This window comes from Trichomycterus rosablanca, chromosome 10 (assembly GCF_030014385.1).
Source record: "Trichomycterus rosablanca isolate fTriRos1 chromosome 10, fTriRos1.hap1, whole genome shotgun sequence".
NCBI classification, from domain to species: Eukaryota; Metazoa; Chordata; class Actinopteri; order Siluriformes; family Trichomycteridae; genus Trichomycterus; species Trichomycterus rosablanca.
Window position 1 is genome coordinate 30,276,591 of NC_085997.1, and position 17,010 is coordinate 30,293,600.

At 38.8% G+C, this 17,010-nt stretch overlaps 2 protein-coding genes across 6 annotated transcripts; one reads left to right on the plus strand and one right to left on the minus strand.

Annotated features, from left to right (window-relative positions):
• The first annotated feature begins 571 nt into the window (after positions 1-571).
• Positions 572-6,258, plus strand: LOC134321934 (monocarboxylate transporter 7). Its single transcript, XM_063003783.1, has 5 exons — positions 572-809; positions 913-1,056; positions 2,043-2,171; positions 3,096-3,890; positions 5,017-6,258. The coding sequence occupies exons 1-5, from the start codon at positions 572-574 to the stop codon at positions 5,256-5,258; spliced, it is 1,548 nt and encodes a 515-aa protein (XP_062859853.1). The 3' UTR covers positions 5,259-6,258.
• Positions 6,259-10,701: 4,443 nt separating this feature from the next.
• Positions 10,702-16,796, minus strand: LOC134321381 (archaemetzincin-2). 5 transcript variants are annotated; one of them, XM_063003112.1, is made up of 7 exons: positions 16,241-16,439; positions 14,188-14,470; positions 13,925-14,098; positions 13,443-13,571; positions 12,457-12,620; positions 11,296-11,472; positions 10,702-11,198 (listed from the first exon to the last, which is right to left on the minus strand). In XM_063003112.1, the coding sequence occupies exons 2-7, from the start codon at positions 14,468-14,470 to the stop codon at positions 11,112-11,114; spliced, it is 1,014 nt and encodes a 337-aa protein (XP_062859182.1). In that variant the 5' UTR covers positions 16,241-16,439; the 3' UTR covers positions 10,702-11,111. The 5 variants fall into 5 exon arrangements, with proteins under 5 accessions (XP_062859182.1, XP_062859180.1, XP_062859178.1 ...); XM_063003110.1 differs by lacking the exon at positions 16,241-16,439 and adding an exon at positions 16,648-16,796 and having other exon boundaries at positions 10,706-11,217; XM_063003108.1 differs by having other exon boundaries at positions 10,706-11,217.
• Positions 16,797-17,010: the final 214 nt, after the last annotated feature.

The following is a 17,010-nucleotide window of genomic DNA, read 5'->3' on the forward strand; positions in this document are numbered from 1 at the left end:
TTAGACATGAACAAATTATAAGCAAATTAGACATGAGCAAATCAGCCAAAAAACATTATTCTATGTCTATATTAATCTTGTTTTTGGACTTGCCTGTTTTTATATAAAAGGTCACAGATCAACAGCAAGGCATAACACACACACACACACAAACACACATCTAGGGCAGAGTACAAATTATAAGGTAACAATTGGGGGATGGATCAACTTTATATATTAGCTAACTAACAACCCCACAAACTGTTATTTTTTTACCCATTTTTGGTCAAAAGAGGTAAATTCAAACCATGATCTAGGGGCAATTTATATTCAGCGTCTACATGTGTTTTTGTAGGTGAAAGGAAACCCATGTGGAAACAGGGAGAACATTCCTGACAAAGACTGAAGGCAAGGATTACACCTAGTATGATATAAATATAATAAAATATATGTTTATGATAATAGGTTTCTATGTAAGTAAAGTAAGCAAAATTTATTAATATTGTCAATCACAGTTAATATTTATATATAATATATAACACTTTTTCATTTCCTCTCTTTATTTTTTTCTTTAGCTTTGATGTCATTAACCATGACATTGTGGATCTTCAGCTCAGAGGGGTGCCTGGGGCCTAAAGTATATTCTGAGGTCCCAGATGGAGGTTGGGGTTGGATCGTGGCTGTGGCCTTTTTCCTTGTGGAGGTTTTCAGTTACGGGGTCATCAAAAGCTTTGGGATTTTCCTCAACGATCTGATGTGCGAGTTTAATGAAAGCAACAGTCGGGTTTCGTGGATTATCTCGATATGTGTGTTTGTAATGACCTTCACAGGTAAGAATATTTCAGAACTGCCAAACCCAGCTTTGAAGAAGATTGTACTGATACTTGGTATTTTACTAATCTATATGCATACTGTTTTTTCTTATTAATGCAGCACCATTGTCTACTGTGCTGAGTAACCGATTTGGCTACCAGCCTGTCGTGATGCTTGGTGGATTCTTTATTTCCCTGGGAACAATTTGCACTGCCTTTACCAGCAGCATCAATCAGATGTATATCACTATCGGGATAGTTGCAGGTAATCAAAGTAATTTACTATAATATTTAATGTCTAGTGGTAATGTTCAACATAAAATTTTATTTGAAATAGAATTAACAAGAAAACCCAGGCATACATCAATTCAGCATTTTAGCCCATTATCATCCCCAATACAGATCGGTATCAGAGTGGAGCTTTCCAAAATCATAGCTTATATTTCCAGATCTATAGTAGACATTCTACTGATATTTGGTATCAGATTTTTTATATCCTCACTAAACTTTCATGAAGTTACAAATATCATGTATTTTAGCCCTTGTGGGCCTGCTTTTAAGTTAACAGTATTTAGGTTTATATATTTATTTAATAGGTATATTATATTATTATATATAATTTAGGTATATATATTTAAGTTGAAGGATTAAACATATTTTTCTGATATTATAATATCCAAATATAATTGTTTCCCTTTAAGTAAATTATCAACGTGTGCTTTACATGGAGCGGAATTAGTGCCAAATTGAAATGCAATCTTTACAGTACAAAAAATGTGAAATGCAATACACCAAAATAAAAACCAATTCCTTTTTTTAACTAAATGTTGAATTTGTATACAGTCGACTGTGAAAATAAATCAAGGCACAGTGTATTGCTTCCCACTGTGCAATGCTAAAACAAGCCAAAATAAAAAGTAAAAGATCCATTGCATTGATTTAATGTCACTTTACCTCTAAACAGAAGAACAATACATGTTTGAATGGGCCAAAAGACAATGCAGTACATTCATTATATGTCAGTCCAGTAGCAGTGCTTTATTTGTGCCACAGTGAAAAGTATTCATTGTCCAATCACAATCTTCGAAAAAGCATATTTGCTTTTTATATTAGGACATACTGTATTCTGCATGTAACTATAGAAAAGTAGTGACTGCATTTCAGTTTGACACTGAAATACTTTTTGACAGTTTTATTTATACTTATTGTGGTGTAAATTTTCATTAAATGTATGTGTATGTGTTTGTGCAGGACTAGGTTACTGTTTGACATTCCTCCCTACTGTCACAATTCTTTCCCAATACTTCAGTAAACGTAGATCTATTGTGACTGCCATGGCCTCCACAGGAGAGTCGTTTGCCATATTTGCATTTGCACCAGGTAAGGACTGTGAGACTTAACCATTGCACCGCACAGCATCATGCTAATGGCACTATTACTTTATGTAAATGTGTTCATACCATGTCACAGTGCTTTATGTAAAACATCATTTACAGTATTCCAGTCATAGCTAATTTAACTTTTTCTTTACACTATATGACCAAACGCATATGGATACCTCACAATGACATTTCATTTCAAAACCATGGGAATCAATATGGATTTGGTTTCCTTTTGCAACTGTAACAGCCTCCATTATTATGGAAAGACTTGCTCAAAATTTATTTTTTAAATGTATTTTAAAGGTGTTTATTAGGGCGGCACGGTGGCTCAGTGGGTAGCACTGTCACCTCACAGCAAGAAGGTCCTGGGTTCAATCCCCAGGTGGAGTGGTCCGGGTCCTTTCTGTGTACACAGTCCAAAGACATGCAGGTAAACTGGAGATACAAAATTGTCCACATTGTGAACTGATGAACTTTGTGTAATGAGTAACTACTGTTTCTGTCATGAATGTAACCAAAGTGTAAAACATGACGTTAAAATCCTAATAAATAAATAAAGGTGTTTATTGGAGTTGAGGACAGGGCTCTCTGTGTCACAGGAGTCTTTATGTACAGAAACACTTTTATGCTGGAACAGGAAAGGCCTGTTGCTACAAATCTTGAAGTATATAATTTGTTTTATATAATTTATTTTATACACCAATTAATGATGGGTGTAGTTGAAACACTTGAACTTAATCACTAGAAGAAGGGAGTGAGTTCAACATACTTTTGGCCATATTGTGTGTGTATGAAGTACATCTACAGTACCTGTGCAATGTTTTGTATTTACTATTTGTGTCATCATGTACAATTCACTATAACATATTAGAGATCAACTACTTACTGCATATTTACCTTATTATTAATTATATTATTACAGCATTTACAGTGGTAAAGAGCCATATTGGCTGGAGATACACAATAATGGTGCTTGGGATTTTACAGAGTACTGTCATTGGCTGCGGAGTTTTGCTATGCCCTTTGATAATCAAGAACAAAACTGCAGATGGTTTTACTCAGCCACTGAGATCTAGTAAGCAGGACATTATAAATTCCATCCCTGAAGCTGAATTCACTGGATCTTTGAGCTCTGGAGACTGTGAGGTGCAACTGCTTAAGGAACCAGTACAGAGAATGAAGGAACAGCAAACAGGGCAAAACCCCTTAAGGACTCCTGAAATCCAGCAAAGCAAAGGCAAACTCCTGGACTTATCTGTGTTAAAGGAAGGCAGTTTCATATGCTATGCTGCATTTGGTCTTTTTGCATCACTGGGCTTTTTTGCACCACAGCTGTATGTGGTGGAGCTCAGTGCCAGTCTGGGTACTGAAAGAGACAAGGCAGCATATATGCTGTCAATAATGGCTGTGGCAGAGATCTTTGGACGTCTCTCTGTCGGCTGGATTCTGAGCTGGGGACGCATTAGGAAGATATATGTCCTGCTTGGATGTATGTTGCTGATTTGCCTAGTGTTGGTGCTCTTTACTATAGTGGATGGTTTCTGGGGTTTGGCAGTGTGCTGTGTACTGTATGGATTTCTGCTAGGCAACATCGCATCCACACACATCCCTATGCTGGCAGAGGATGACGTGGTGGGCATCGAGAGAATGCCCTTAGCTGTGGGTGTCTATGTCTGTATCCAGAGTTTTGCAGGACTTGCTGGGCCACCTTTAGGAGGTATGTGATTTTTTACTCATGAATTATGTTATGCAAGTCATATTTGACAAACACATTCTGCCCAATCAATTAAAATGTACTTTATTTTATTAGTTTTATAAAAGTCAGGCATTTCAGTTTATACTTTGGGTTGTGGAGGTGCCCTGCAGATCCTAGAACAGTCAAGATGCCTAAAGTTAAAAATTTAACGTCATGTTTTACACTTTGGTTACATTCATGACAAAACAGTAGTTATCTGTTACACAAGATTCATCAGTTCACAGGTTTAATGTCAAACACAGTCATGGACAATTTTGTATCTCCAATTAACCTCACTTGAATGTCTTTGGACTGTGGGAGGAAACCAGAGCTCCCGGAGGAAACCCTTGCAGACATGGGGAGAACCCTAAAGTTTAAAAGGCCACAAAATCTTTAGCTTGCTAAACTATTTCTTATAATGTGCCTTCTATAAGAAAAAAAAATTAGGTTAACCACATGAAGCTTGATGGTGTAGGTACCACTGTTTCAGGCTGCTTTGCTGCCTTAAAGCCTAGGCAGCTTGTAATAATTAAAGGAAAAGCAGACTTAAATTTGTATTAGATTTTACAGAATAACGACTCTGTAACAGTCCATTACAAGTAAGAAAGAAGATAATGCTATGATACAATTTTCCGAAACACAAGTAAATCAACACCAGAAATCAAAGACTTGCCGTATGCTGTTTCATGAGCTGAAGTGTGAATACAATTCCAAATGGTTCAGAATTATTCCTCACTATTGTTCAAATGTTATTAGTACATAAAGGAAATGTTGTTGCTAAATGTTGGTTTGTTTATTATGATTTTAACATCATGGGGATCAAACCCAGGACCTTCTTGCTGTAAGGCAACAGTGCTACCCACTTAGCCATCATGCCGCCCGTTGCTAAATGTAGTTATTAAAAAACAGCAAGGGTTTTTTGTTATTTACAATGGTTTCTCTGTTGTTACCTGGACAGTGAATGAGAAATCAGTCTTCAATAGACACACAATAGATTGTGTGTTTTTAGGTTTTGTATAGAGTTTTCTACTGCTATGACGTGAATGACCTATAATTATGCAGATACCTAGGGTTTAAGGTACACTAAATGCATGCACATTTACTCCAGGTGCTATGGTGGACATCACACAGAACTACAGCACAGCCTTCTACTCGTGTGCAGTGGGGACAGGGATCGGTACAATCTTCCTTGGATTAGTACGTCCAGCAAAAACAGGCTGTCCGTGCACAAACAAACATTTGAACAACTGCCAGAACAGCCATGCTGGTGAGAACACGAGTCAGACCGTAGTCATGCCTGAGGAATTTCTTAAGATGGACATTCACCCAAACGCACAAAGTCAATCATAAACAAGGATCTTCTTTTTGAACTCAGTTCATTGAACAGTTCATTCTGAGAAACCAGCAAATTTGTGGAAGACTGTTAAACAGATGTTACACTGGATTGCACTTTAAGGTTGGTAGTAAGTTTCAGATATTTGTTTATGGCAGATACACTACAACATGGTAACATATTGTCAAGTCTCAGGGGCCAGAGGAACTAGTGGATGATTGGGAACAAAAACTCATTAGAAAGGTGAAAAATTAAGTTTAATCTGTAAACTTTGCTGGTTTACTACAGTTAGCATGTGTTGTGGATTAAACTCTTCTGGTATCAGGGCAGGATTTGAAAAACTGTAGGCGTAGCAACACTAATTTTTAACACACAGTTTTTCCAAAGACTTTTCATAGATACCATGTCTCATTAAAAGAGAAACTAGTTGCCAAACTAGTCACTTACACACAGCTTACTTTGAAACATTTCTGATGAAAGGTTACTATTTATGATGAAGTATTGATATGCTGTTCCTGCCCACATAGTGAGACATTCGAGTTTTCAAAAAATGAACAACATTTGATTTTTGACTTTTTGATTTTTGACTGGCCCAGACACAGTTTCCTGTGTGTCTGATCATAGTACATTTTACTATGACTAGTCCAGTCATTTACTGTGGGGAAACACATTATCCGTTTTAATAATAATAATAATAATGAAATGATGACACAAATCAAGACTGATACTTAAATCTCACTCATATCTATCTTTACCGAAGGTGACCTAAAACTGTTTTTCAAGCTTAGATGTCTGATCATCTATTATAGAATGGGGAGAGAACATGTGTGCTTAAATGACTATGCATATGATGCTTTTACATATTAACAATAAGAAAAACACTTACTAAACAGTTTTGAGTCAACAGAGAATGATTTCCAACTGCCTGTATAAATCAACAAATCGACAAATCGGGTCGAATATTTCTACAGTATGTAAAGATGTTTCAATAAAACAGGAACCTGCTTCAGTAAAATATACCTCTGTATGACCCAGATCCTGTACCCTGTGTATGTTAACCACATACAGTGTATCACAAAAGTAAGTACACCCCTCACATTTCTGCAAATATTTTATTATATCTTTTCATGGGACAACACTATAGACATGAAACTTGGATATTACTTAGAGTAGTCAGTGTACAACTTGTATAGCAGTGTAGATTTACTGTCTTCTGAAAATAACTCAACACACAGCCATTAATGTCTAAATAGCTGGCAACATAAGTGAGTACACCCCACAGTGAACATGTCCAAATTGTGCCCAAATGTGTCGTTGTCCCTCCCTGGTGTCATGTGTCAAGGTCCCAGGTGTAAATGGGGAGCAGGGCTGTTAAATTTGGTGTTTTGGGTACAATTCTCTCATACTGGCCACTGGATATTCAACATGGCACCTCATGGCAAAGAACTCTCTGAGCATGTGAGAAATAGAATTGTTGCTCTCCACAAAGATGGCCTGGGCTATAAGAAGATTGCTAACACCCTGAAACTGAGCTACAGCATGGTGGCCAAGGTCATACAGCGGTTTTCCAGGACAGGTTCCACTCGGAACAGGCTTCGCCAGGGTCGACCAAAGAAGTTGAGTCCACGTGTTCGGCGTCATATCCAGAGGTTGGCTTTAAAAAATAGACATATGAGTGCTGCCAGCATTGCTGCAGAGGTTGAAGACGTGGGAGGTCAGCCTGTCAGTGCTCAGACCATACGCCGCACACTGCATCAACTCGGTCTGCATGGTCGTCATCCCAGAAGGAAGCTGACGCACAAGAAAGCCCGCAAACAGTTTGCTGAAGACAAGCAGTCCAAGAACATGGATTACTGGAATGCCCTGTGGTCTGACGAGACCAAGATAAACTTGTTTGGCTCAGATGGTGTCCAGCATGTGTGGCGGCGCCCTGGTGAGAAGTACCAAGACAACTGTATCTTGCCTACAGTCAAGCATGGTGGTGGTAGCATCATGGTCTTGGGCTGCATGAGTGTTGCTGGCACTGGGGAGCTGCAGTTCATTGAGGGAAACATGAATTCCAACATGTACTGTGACATTCTGAAACAGAGCATGATCCCCTCCCTTCGAAAACTGGGCCTCATGGCAGTTTTCCAACAGGATAACGACCCCAAACACAACCTCCAAGATGACAACTGCCTTGCTGAGGAAGCTGAAGGTAAAGGTGATGGACTAAACCCAATTGAGCACCTGTGGCGCATCCTCAAGTGGAAGGTGAAAGAGTTCAAGGTGTCTAACATCCACCAGCTCCGTGATGTCATCATGGAGGAGTGGAAGAGGATTCCAGTAGCAACCTGTGCAGCTCTGGTGAATTCCATGCCCAGGAGGGTTAAGGCAGTGCTGGATAATAATGGTGGTCACACAAAATATTGACACTTTGGGCACAATTTGGACATGTTCACTGTGGGGTGTACTCACTTATGTTGCAGCTATTTAGACATTAATGGCTGTGTGTTGAGTTATTTTCAGAAGACAGTAAATCTACACTGCTATACAAGCTGTACACTGACTACTCTAAGTTATATCCAAGTTTTATTTCTATAGTGTTGTCCCATGAAAAGATATAATAAAATATTTGCAGAAATGTGAGGGGTGTACTCACTTTTGTGATACACTGTACATACCACATAAAATCAGCCATGACATTAAAACCACCTCCTTCTTTTTACACTCACTGTCCATTTTATCAGCTCCACTGACCATATAAGAGCACTTTGTAGTTCTACAATTACTGACTGTAGTCCATCTGTTAGCCCCCTTTCATGCTGTTCTTCAATGGTCAGGACCCCCACAGGACCACTACAGAGCAGGTATTATTTAGGTGCTGGATCATTCTCAGCACTGCAGTGACACTGACATGGTGGTGGTGTGTTAGTGTGTGTTGTGATGGTATGAGTGGATCAGACACAGCAATGCTGATGGAGTTTTTAAACACCTCACTTTCACTGCTGGACTGAGAATAGTCCACCAACCAAAAATATATCCAGCCAGCAGCGCCCTGTGGGCAGTGTCCTGTGACCACTGATGAAGGTCTAGAAGATGACCAACTCAAACAGCAGCAACAGATGAGCGATCGTCTCTGACTTTACATCTACAAGGTGGACCAACCAGGCAGGAGTGTCTAATAGAGTGGACAGTGAGTGGACACGGTATTTAAAAACTCCAGCAGCGCTGCTGTGTCTGATCCACTCATACCGGCACAACACACACTAACACAACACCACCATGTATGTAGAGAAACAGATGGGACTACAGCCAGTAATTGTAGAACTACAAAGTGCTTCTATATGGTAAGTGGAGCTGATAAAATGAACAGTGAGTGTAGAAACAAGAAGGTGGTTTTAAAGTTATGGCTGATCAGTGTACATGCTAACACAAACAAACAGTTTAGGTAAACAGCTAACAATTATTTGAAATTATTAGATTATTAGGTTATACTGACAGTGGATACACAATGCAATGGGTGAACAGACAGCACCATAAATTAAATGTTGTTTAACACCAAACCTAACTAACATATACTTCAATAATAAACCCCCCTACATTACTTAAACATAACATAAGCATAAACTAAACAACCACTACAAATGTGAACTGCTGCATAGACACTAATGCAATTACAGGTAAAAACTTTTCATATTTTTATAAGGAAATTAATTCTCTTCTTTCTTGCGAATGCATCGTTATTATCATGCTGTTTTCCTCTTTCTAACCAACCAACCAACCAACCAACCAACCAACCAACCAGCCAGCCAGCCAGCACATCTTTTCATCATTAAACTAAAGACTAAAGAAAAACAAAATAAACAAAAACAATTCATTACAAAGTGTATAGCACATGGGATGGAAAACAAACCACTGCAAAAATGTCAACATTTTATTCTGTAACAATGCTTCTGATTTTTTACTACTTGCACTTTGTTTGGACCATTTATGTTTTTTCCTCTATTTACCATGACATGATAATAATCTCTCAAGTGTATTTTTTTATGCATTTTCTCCCCATTTTCCTCCCAATTTAGCACACTCAATTTTGTCTTCTGCTGCTGAGAGACACCAGATTGCATCCGAGGAGAGCACGTCACTGTACACGCCTCTTCCGACACGTGCACAGCCCTCCTCTTCTGGCCCCTGCATTCTGCACAGGCGTCTCTTCCGCCAATCAGGGTCCTTACACAGCGTATGAAGACCCACCCACCCACACATAGTCCGGCTCCCACCCTGCAGATACGGTGGCCAATTAGTATCTGCTGCAGGCACTGCCAATTATGCCCGCTAGATGACACCCAGCCGACCGGTGGCAACACCGAGTTTTGAACCCAGGAGTTCAGAAACTCGGTGCTGGTGGGCAAGCGGAATATCCCGCTGCACCACCTGGGCGCCCAAGTGTATTTTTATCACTGCAAGTCAATCCCTGTGAAATCACTGTGAATGCTATTTTACATTTTAAAAAATGGCCCATGTGCCTGTTCCTTCACTCTCTTTAGGATCAACTCAACTGTGAATCTTCTCAAGTACAGTCGACCCTTGAGTTCCGAACGGTTTTCCATACAAACATTTCGGGTTACGAACGATCTTTTTCAACTTAACGTACGAACAAATTTCGGATTACGAACCGAAATTCGTGAATCACGTGACGTCATGAACAAGTTGACTCTGAGCGTCTCTCTCTCTGTATATATACAGTGAGCGAACATTCGCACAGTGGACAGTGTTTTTCCGGTGTTTTTTTAATATTAAAATGTCCCCAAATAAGGTGCAGAGTGAGCGCAGAGCTGAGATAATGAAAAAAAAATCGATTACATTTGTTGTTGTATAATTACTCCTGCCAGTAGCTGTCACTGTGTATCAGACAGAGAGAAGAAGAAAGTTCGCTGAGTAAACTATTCTTTCTTTCGTGCAATTACACCTACAAAATACAACACTATTGAAATAAAGAAGGAAATAATAGAGAAATATGAGTTATTGTTGTTTCTGGTAGATACATTTTATAAAAAAAGAAGGAAATGTATTATGGTGTATGTGATGGTGTATTATGGTGTATGAAATGTGATGTGTGTGTTTTATGTACAGTACTACTGTGTATTGTTGTTTATTATTGTTTATTACCGGAATGTCTGTTCTATAATTTAAGAGTATATATTATATTAAGGGCAAATATACTTGTATTTATAACAAAAAAGACCATTTAAGACATTAGAAAGGTTAGGTAAGGGGGTGGTTTGGGAGGTCTGGCACGGATTAATTCTATTTACAAATAGGTTTAACATACAAACATGTTCACTTAAGAACAGCCATTTGGAACCAATTAAGTTCGTAAGTCAAGGGTCGACTGTATAGAATATTAAACTGTGACATTTCAGTAGAACAAGGGTTTGTGTAATCAGAATGTTCATCAGTTAGTCAAAATTTAATCCATAATTTAATAACAGTTTCAGAAATGCAAACACTACTGACTCAATGTACAAATGAACATTTTGTTATAAATTGATGTCTTATGTTTTATTCAATGTTGCTTGTTTGGAAACTAATCATGCTGTACACAAACAGTGTGTGACTTTATATCTGAATGAGCAATACAATTTGCACAATTACAATTATTAAGTTATTGTTATTTTTTTACAATGTCAAGTAATTAAAGCACATTTGGAAATTTTATTATTTACTTTTACAATGTATTTTATCAAACTTTACATTTAATTTATATATACTGAAAAAAAAAAAAGCAATTTCATCTAGATACACAAGATCCATCTACAATCATTTTGTTGCAATTTGTTCTCACCATACTTACCAATGTAACCATTAAAATATTTCATCCTCCAGGATACTCAGACACTTACATAACCACTGTTTGAAGTCTTCGAAAGCTTTAAGGGGTTTGTCCGACTGCTGACTGGATTGCCCTGTTCCATTCTCTATCCAGTGTAGCAGAGCCTGCATATCAATGAACAAGCTTACCAACATAAATAATTACAATAACACATAATTATCAGTCTAAACCTTTTCTATTACCTTGTACCTGTCCGCCAGTTTAAATCCAATAGCAGACTGCAGTTTCCTAAGGCAGATGGGGCAAAGGTCCGGTGGCCGACGATCAGATTCCTCCAAGTGGTTGGAGCCCTGCATAACACACTGAAGCCACTGACAGTGCTTAATTCCAAATATGTGCCCAATCTCATGAGTAAGGGTCTGTCCGAGGAACACAGCAAATGAGGGTTAAACAGTACACTAAATTCAAAAGAAGATTCATATATCTTTAAAGAATTATAATTTATGAACAATATTGTGGTAGGAAATAAGGATATATAAACTATATGGTAAAAAATAATTGGCCACTTGATTGGACACCCCATTTAAAAACCATGTGCATTCATTTGAATATAAAAGTATCTGCTCTCCTAAAATAACTGTCCACAAGATTTTGAAGTGTGTCTGTGGGAAATTGTGACCATTAGGTTAAATGAGTATTTGTCTGACCGATACACAAACAACTTTCTAATTAATCCCGATGTTCAACAGGATTTAGATTAGGGTTCTGTGCATGCCACTAAAGGTCATCAACATCAAACTTGTCAAGCCATATCTTGCTTTGTGCACAGTCATGTTGAAGTATGTCCACATACTTTTGGTTTTCCATGTGTATACACAAATGCAAGAAAAAGAATGTAATCCATTATATTTATTAGGTGGTTGCATATCAACTGGATTTAGAACTATTCATTTATCATTTCCACTTTTGTCTGGGCACAGGGTTGCCATGAGTCTGGTTTTCTCGGACAGGATGCCAATCCATTGCAGGGCCTCAGCCACACCCCCTTCCCCCAAACCAAAGACATAGCCAATCATTTCTGTAAAAAGTCTGTAAAAGCCTGACCAGCAGAAAGGATAGATGAGGATTTGAACCCTGGGTCCCAGTGGTAGTGGGCCAGTTTATTTACCACTGAGCCACCCGGCAGGAACATACCAATGCACATTCACTGCACAGTGACATACATTTATTTACTTACAAGTAGGGGCAATTTGGCATCGCCAATTCACCTTCATAAAATGACCACTCTACTAAATGTACAATTGTGTCACCCATCTGGAGTATTCCAAAACAGAAATTCTCAATGTTTATAGAATGTATTTAAAACTGATGAGAGTGACTGAAATTCTGGCTGGCTGGCACACCTTACAGGAGCGGAGAAGCAGAGTGCTGCTAATAGGAGGGATGTAGCAGCTTTGAAATACACTGTAGTCGCCAGGTTTAGGCTTCATTCCCTTCTTCAGCCGTCCTGCATAGTTTCTTGAGTAAAAGTCATCATCATACCGAGCAAAGCTGAAAACACCTATTCCTACAGCAAAAAAAGCCTTATTATTAAGACCAACCATCTTTAAAAAAATCTTTAATAACAAATACCCATTTGCTGTTAACAATGTTTGTGAATCATGGCGTTTCATTCTCTTGTTTTGATTAGGGCATGGTTCTTTTGAGTGTTTTTTGTAGAGAAGGGGACTTCTACAACCCACACCATCAATCTCACCTTAATAACAAATTGTTGACAAATCTACACATAATCACAAACAGTATGTTATGTTGCAGTAAAAACTGTTCTTTTTTTTTTTAGCTTTTTGAAAATTAAAAAATTCAAAATTCAAAAAATATTTAGCCTTCACCCTTAATTCAGTAATTTGTAGAAATCCCTTTGGCAGCAAGTACAGCTGCTAGTCACCCCGAAAAGCCTAAACGAGCTTTGCACACCTGAAGTTGGGTAGTTTATTCCATTCTTCATGGCATCTCTATCTCTATCAGATTGGAAGGTGTGTTTGTTAACAGCTGGCATGATGCTGCCACCATCACATTTCACCAAAGGAATGGTGTTAGCCAGGTGATATACCGGGCCAGTTGTCTGTCTAACAGGTTCTTCCATTCCTGCACATGTGTTTTGTATCCTTTTAGAGTGACTGCTGGGGTCCCTTACCTCTATGCCCCCTCTTGATGCCCAATTTGGTTGGATCACCAACTCAAGGTAGAACTGAATAATTATGGGCAATTAAGTGTAGATTGATGACTAAAGTGGCAATAACAGCCACTGAGAATCAATCCCACTACACAGGACCCAACATTCTTCTTCAACTTGAGCATAAAGAATCAGAACAGCTGAATTAGATTTTACCTTCAGTGAGTGATGCTTGACCAAAAACAAAATTCCAGGAGTCCCTTGGGTACAGATCAATCATGGTGATCCCTACAATGCAAAATGCATCCTTTGGCTTTTTCTTTTTTAGAAATGCCAGCAGGTCTCCTAAACACAAAGAAATGTGTTTGTAGAATGAAGACAAAACATTTTTTTAAAAATAGTTTGAAAAAATTATTATCCATCTCTGCAAGAAAAATCCATTTTCTGTGCCATTCTGACACATATACAGATGTACAGTACAATGAAATTCTTTCTTCGCATATCCCAGCTTGTTTGGAAGCTGGGGTCAGAGCGCAGGGTCAGCCATTGTACGGCGCCCCTGGAGCAGACAGGGTTAAGGGCCTTGGTCAAGGACCCAACAGTGGCTGCATAGCCTGGATCTAAACCGCCAATCTTCCGGCTGATAAGTATTTTCTTCGAATAAGCATGAGTAAGCACTTTGAATAAGCACCACTCACCAGCATGAAGCTGAAGGTTGTGTGTGTTGCTGTTAACTCGGAAGGTACAACCTGTGGACGCAACAGTCACTGGCTGTAACAGTTTGACTACCAGACCATGATAAAATGCTTCACAGTATTCCCGAAGCCACTCGACATACTGTTCAGTGATTCCATCGCCCTCCCCAAAGGATCCTGTAGACCACAGAAACCATTACAATACAAATATGCAAGAAGCATTCACTATTTATGCAATAAAGCACCATTTAAAAAATAACACAAACCTATAGTCTGAATATAAATGGTCTTATGGCCGCTGTTGGGAGTGCTGCGGTATGGGTTGCTATAAAAGCTCTGGAAGTCCTGAGGAGCTTCAGGGTGGGAGGGAATCCAGTCAGAGTCAGAATGAACAGTGATAGAAGTGAAGAGTGGACTGTCAGGGAGAAGACCCTCTTCCAGAAACCTCTTTTCCTCTTTGCTGTACTGCTCATAAGCTTCTATTAGATCTTTTCGTGTGGAGCGAAGAGCAGAGCACAGTTTTTCTAGTGGATGGTTTATTCGCTGCATCTGGAATAGTAAAGGTTCAGTAGTTGAGGTTCTGTGCTATGACTGAAAGGCTGTGGGTTTAAACATCACAGAGTCATTGTTGTGCCTTTGACCAACCATCAGGTACAGCCAATTGCTTTAAAAGTATGGCTAAAATTTTTTTTGTTTGTTTATGCATTTTCTCCCTTTTCTACCGACTTTTAGCGTATCCGATCACCCAATTGCATTACACTTCCTCTCCACTGATGCCGATCCCCGCCCTGATTGAGGAGAGCGAGACTGATACCCGTACCCTCCGACACGTGTGCAGTAGCCGACTGCATCTTTTCACCTGCACGAGGCGAGTTCATATGTGGATCAGCTTTGTGTACGGACAGCCACACCCTGATAAACGCATTATCCCTCGACTTTGTGCAGGCGCCATCAATCAGCCAGGTCGTAATTGCCTCAGTTATGAGGAGTCCCTATCCAGCTCCCACCCTGTATAAACAACAAGCCAATTGTTGTTCATGTAGGTGCCCAGCCCTGGCTACAAATATTAACCACAACCAAATAAGCGCCTCTGTGTCGTTCCCAACAAAACCTGATGGAATTCATAGCACGGCTGCCATTCAGAAATCTTCAGTATAGGGCAGTAAGGCAGTTGTAGCCTAGTGGTTAATGTACTGGACTAGTAAGCAGAAGGTTGCTGGTTCAAACCCCACCACTGCCAGGTTGACACTGTTGGGCCCTTGAGCAAGGCCCGTAACCCTCAATTGCTTAAAAAGCATCTGCTAAATGCTGAAAATGTAAGTATGAAATGCCATTATGCAAAAACACATAACCTGGTTTAATTTAGACAAAACCTGGACCTCAACACTGGGCAACACAAAAGAACTTCCACCAAACGCCTTACATCTAGTTAATTCACATTAACTGGGTACAAATACTCACTATCCCCCTTAAAAAAACCTAAACAAACAAAAGCTTGGCAGATTAAAGATCTTAAACAATTAAAGCCAACAGTGAGTTTTCCATTTGTATATAATACCACTAAACATAATTTAAAAAAATGTGCATATACAGTAGCTAATGGTGCTCAGTACAGATATGTGATTAGAAAGTCTAGGTTTACAACCTTAACACAACATGTTTCTATTAATGGAGGCAGTGGTAGTGGCTAAGATACCAAACTATCAGGTGGTTGCCGGCTCAAGCCCCACTGCCGGCAAATTGCCACTGTTGGACCCCTAAACAAGGACCTTAACTCTCAATAACTCAAATTGCATTCAGTCATAATTGCAACCTGGGTACAAATACTCACTTTCCCCCCTTAAGCAAACAAAAGTTTGGCAGATTATTGAAAGATCTTAAACAATTAAAGCCAACAGTCAGTTTTCCATTTGTATATAATACCACTAAACATATTTTTTAAAAATGTGCATATTAGAGAAACAAATGTATACAGTAGCTAATGGTGCTCAATACAGATATGTGATTAGAAAGTCTAGGTTTATAACCTTAACACAACATCCCCCCCCCCCCCCCCCCCCCTCAACTCATTAGTAGTGCTAGTAGGACAGTAGTGCTAGGCTATAATGGCAGTTGTAGCCTAGTGGTTAAGGTACTGGACTAGGAAGTAGAAGGTTACTGGTTCAAACCCCACCACTACCAGGTTGACACTGTTGGACCCTTGAGCAAGGCTTGCTTACACTATAAGTCGCTTTGGATAAAAGCGTCTGCTAAATGCCGAAAATGTAAATGCTAGGTACAGGAAAAGCTTACATTTTATTCTGACAGTTCAAATCTCACCTCAGTTCTTATAATGATACTCAGCACTGTGAGTTTCAGTTTTTTAGTTTGAAGTTGTTTAGTCTGGAGTTAAAGACAGTTAAGCAGAAAACTCCTGCCTGTACATGCAAAGCCGCATTTTAAATAGTAAACAGTGTTATTATTAGTAAACATGTTGCTCTGAGACGAGCTGTGAGACGTCAGGAGTGACGGAGGTAAATATTCACGTTGATGGCTGCCGGTGCTTCTCTTCAAACTTAAAGTCACAAGATAAACCATAACAGAACGATTTATTTATACCGATTTATTTTAACACACAGTTGTGCTATTTAGGTTGCGCCCTTACACATATATTTACCGTTTGTATACATGTTTTTAAATTATAAAATAATTTTTAATTTAAATTTAAAATAAAAGTCCTCACATACCTATTTCAGTGGTACTCTTATTAACGTGTACACGACAGGGCAAATTCAAATAACATTATGTAGGCTACAAAGTGCCCTTCTTCCAGATTCACGATGTAAAGGTGTTTTATATGTATATAAATATTTAGTGTAATTTACTGTAGACAGCAAAAAACCAAAGCAAAGTTAAAATGAGCATTTCTTGGGAGTCCTATACTATACTATAAACTTCCGTAACTAGCGCATGCGCAATAGCAGACATTCTGAAACTGGACGTGTAGTCAAAGGAACAAACTAATAAAAACGTTTTGATTCTAAATAAAATTCAAACAAAAATTGTAAAAACAAAACAAAAATACACAATTTATTCATGATATGCATTAT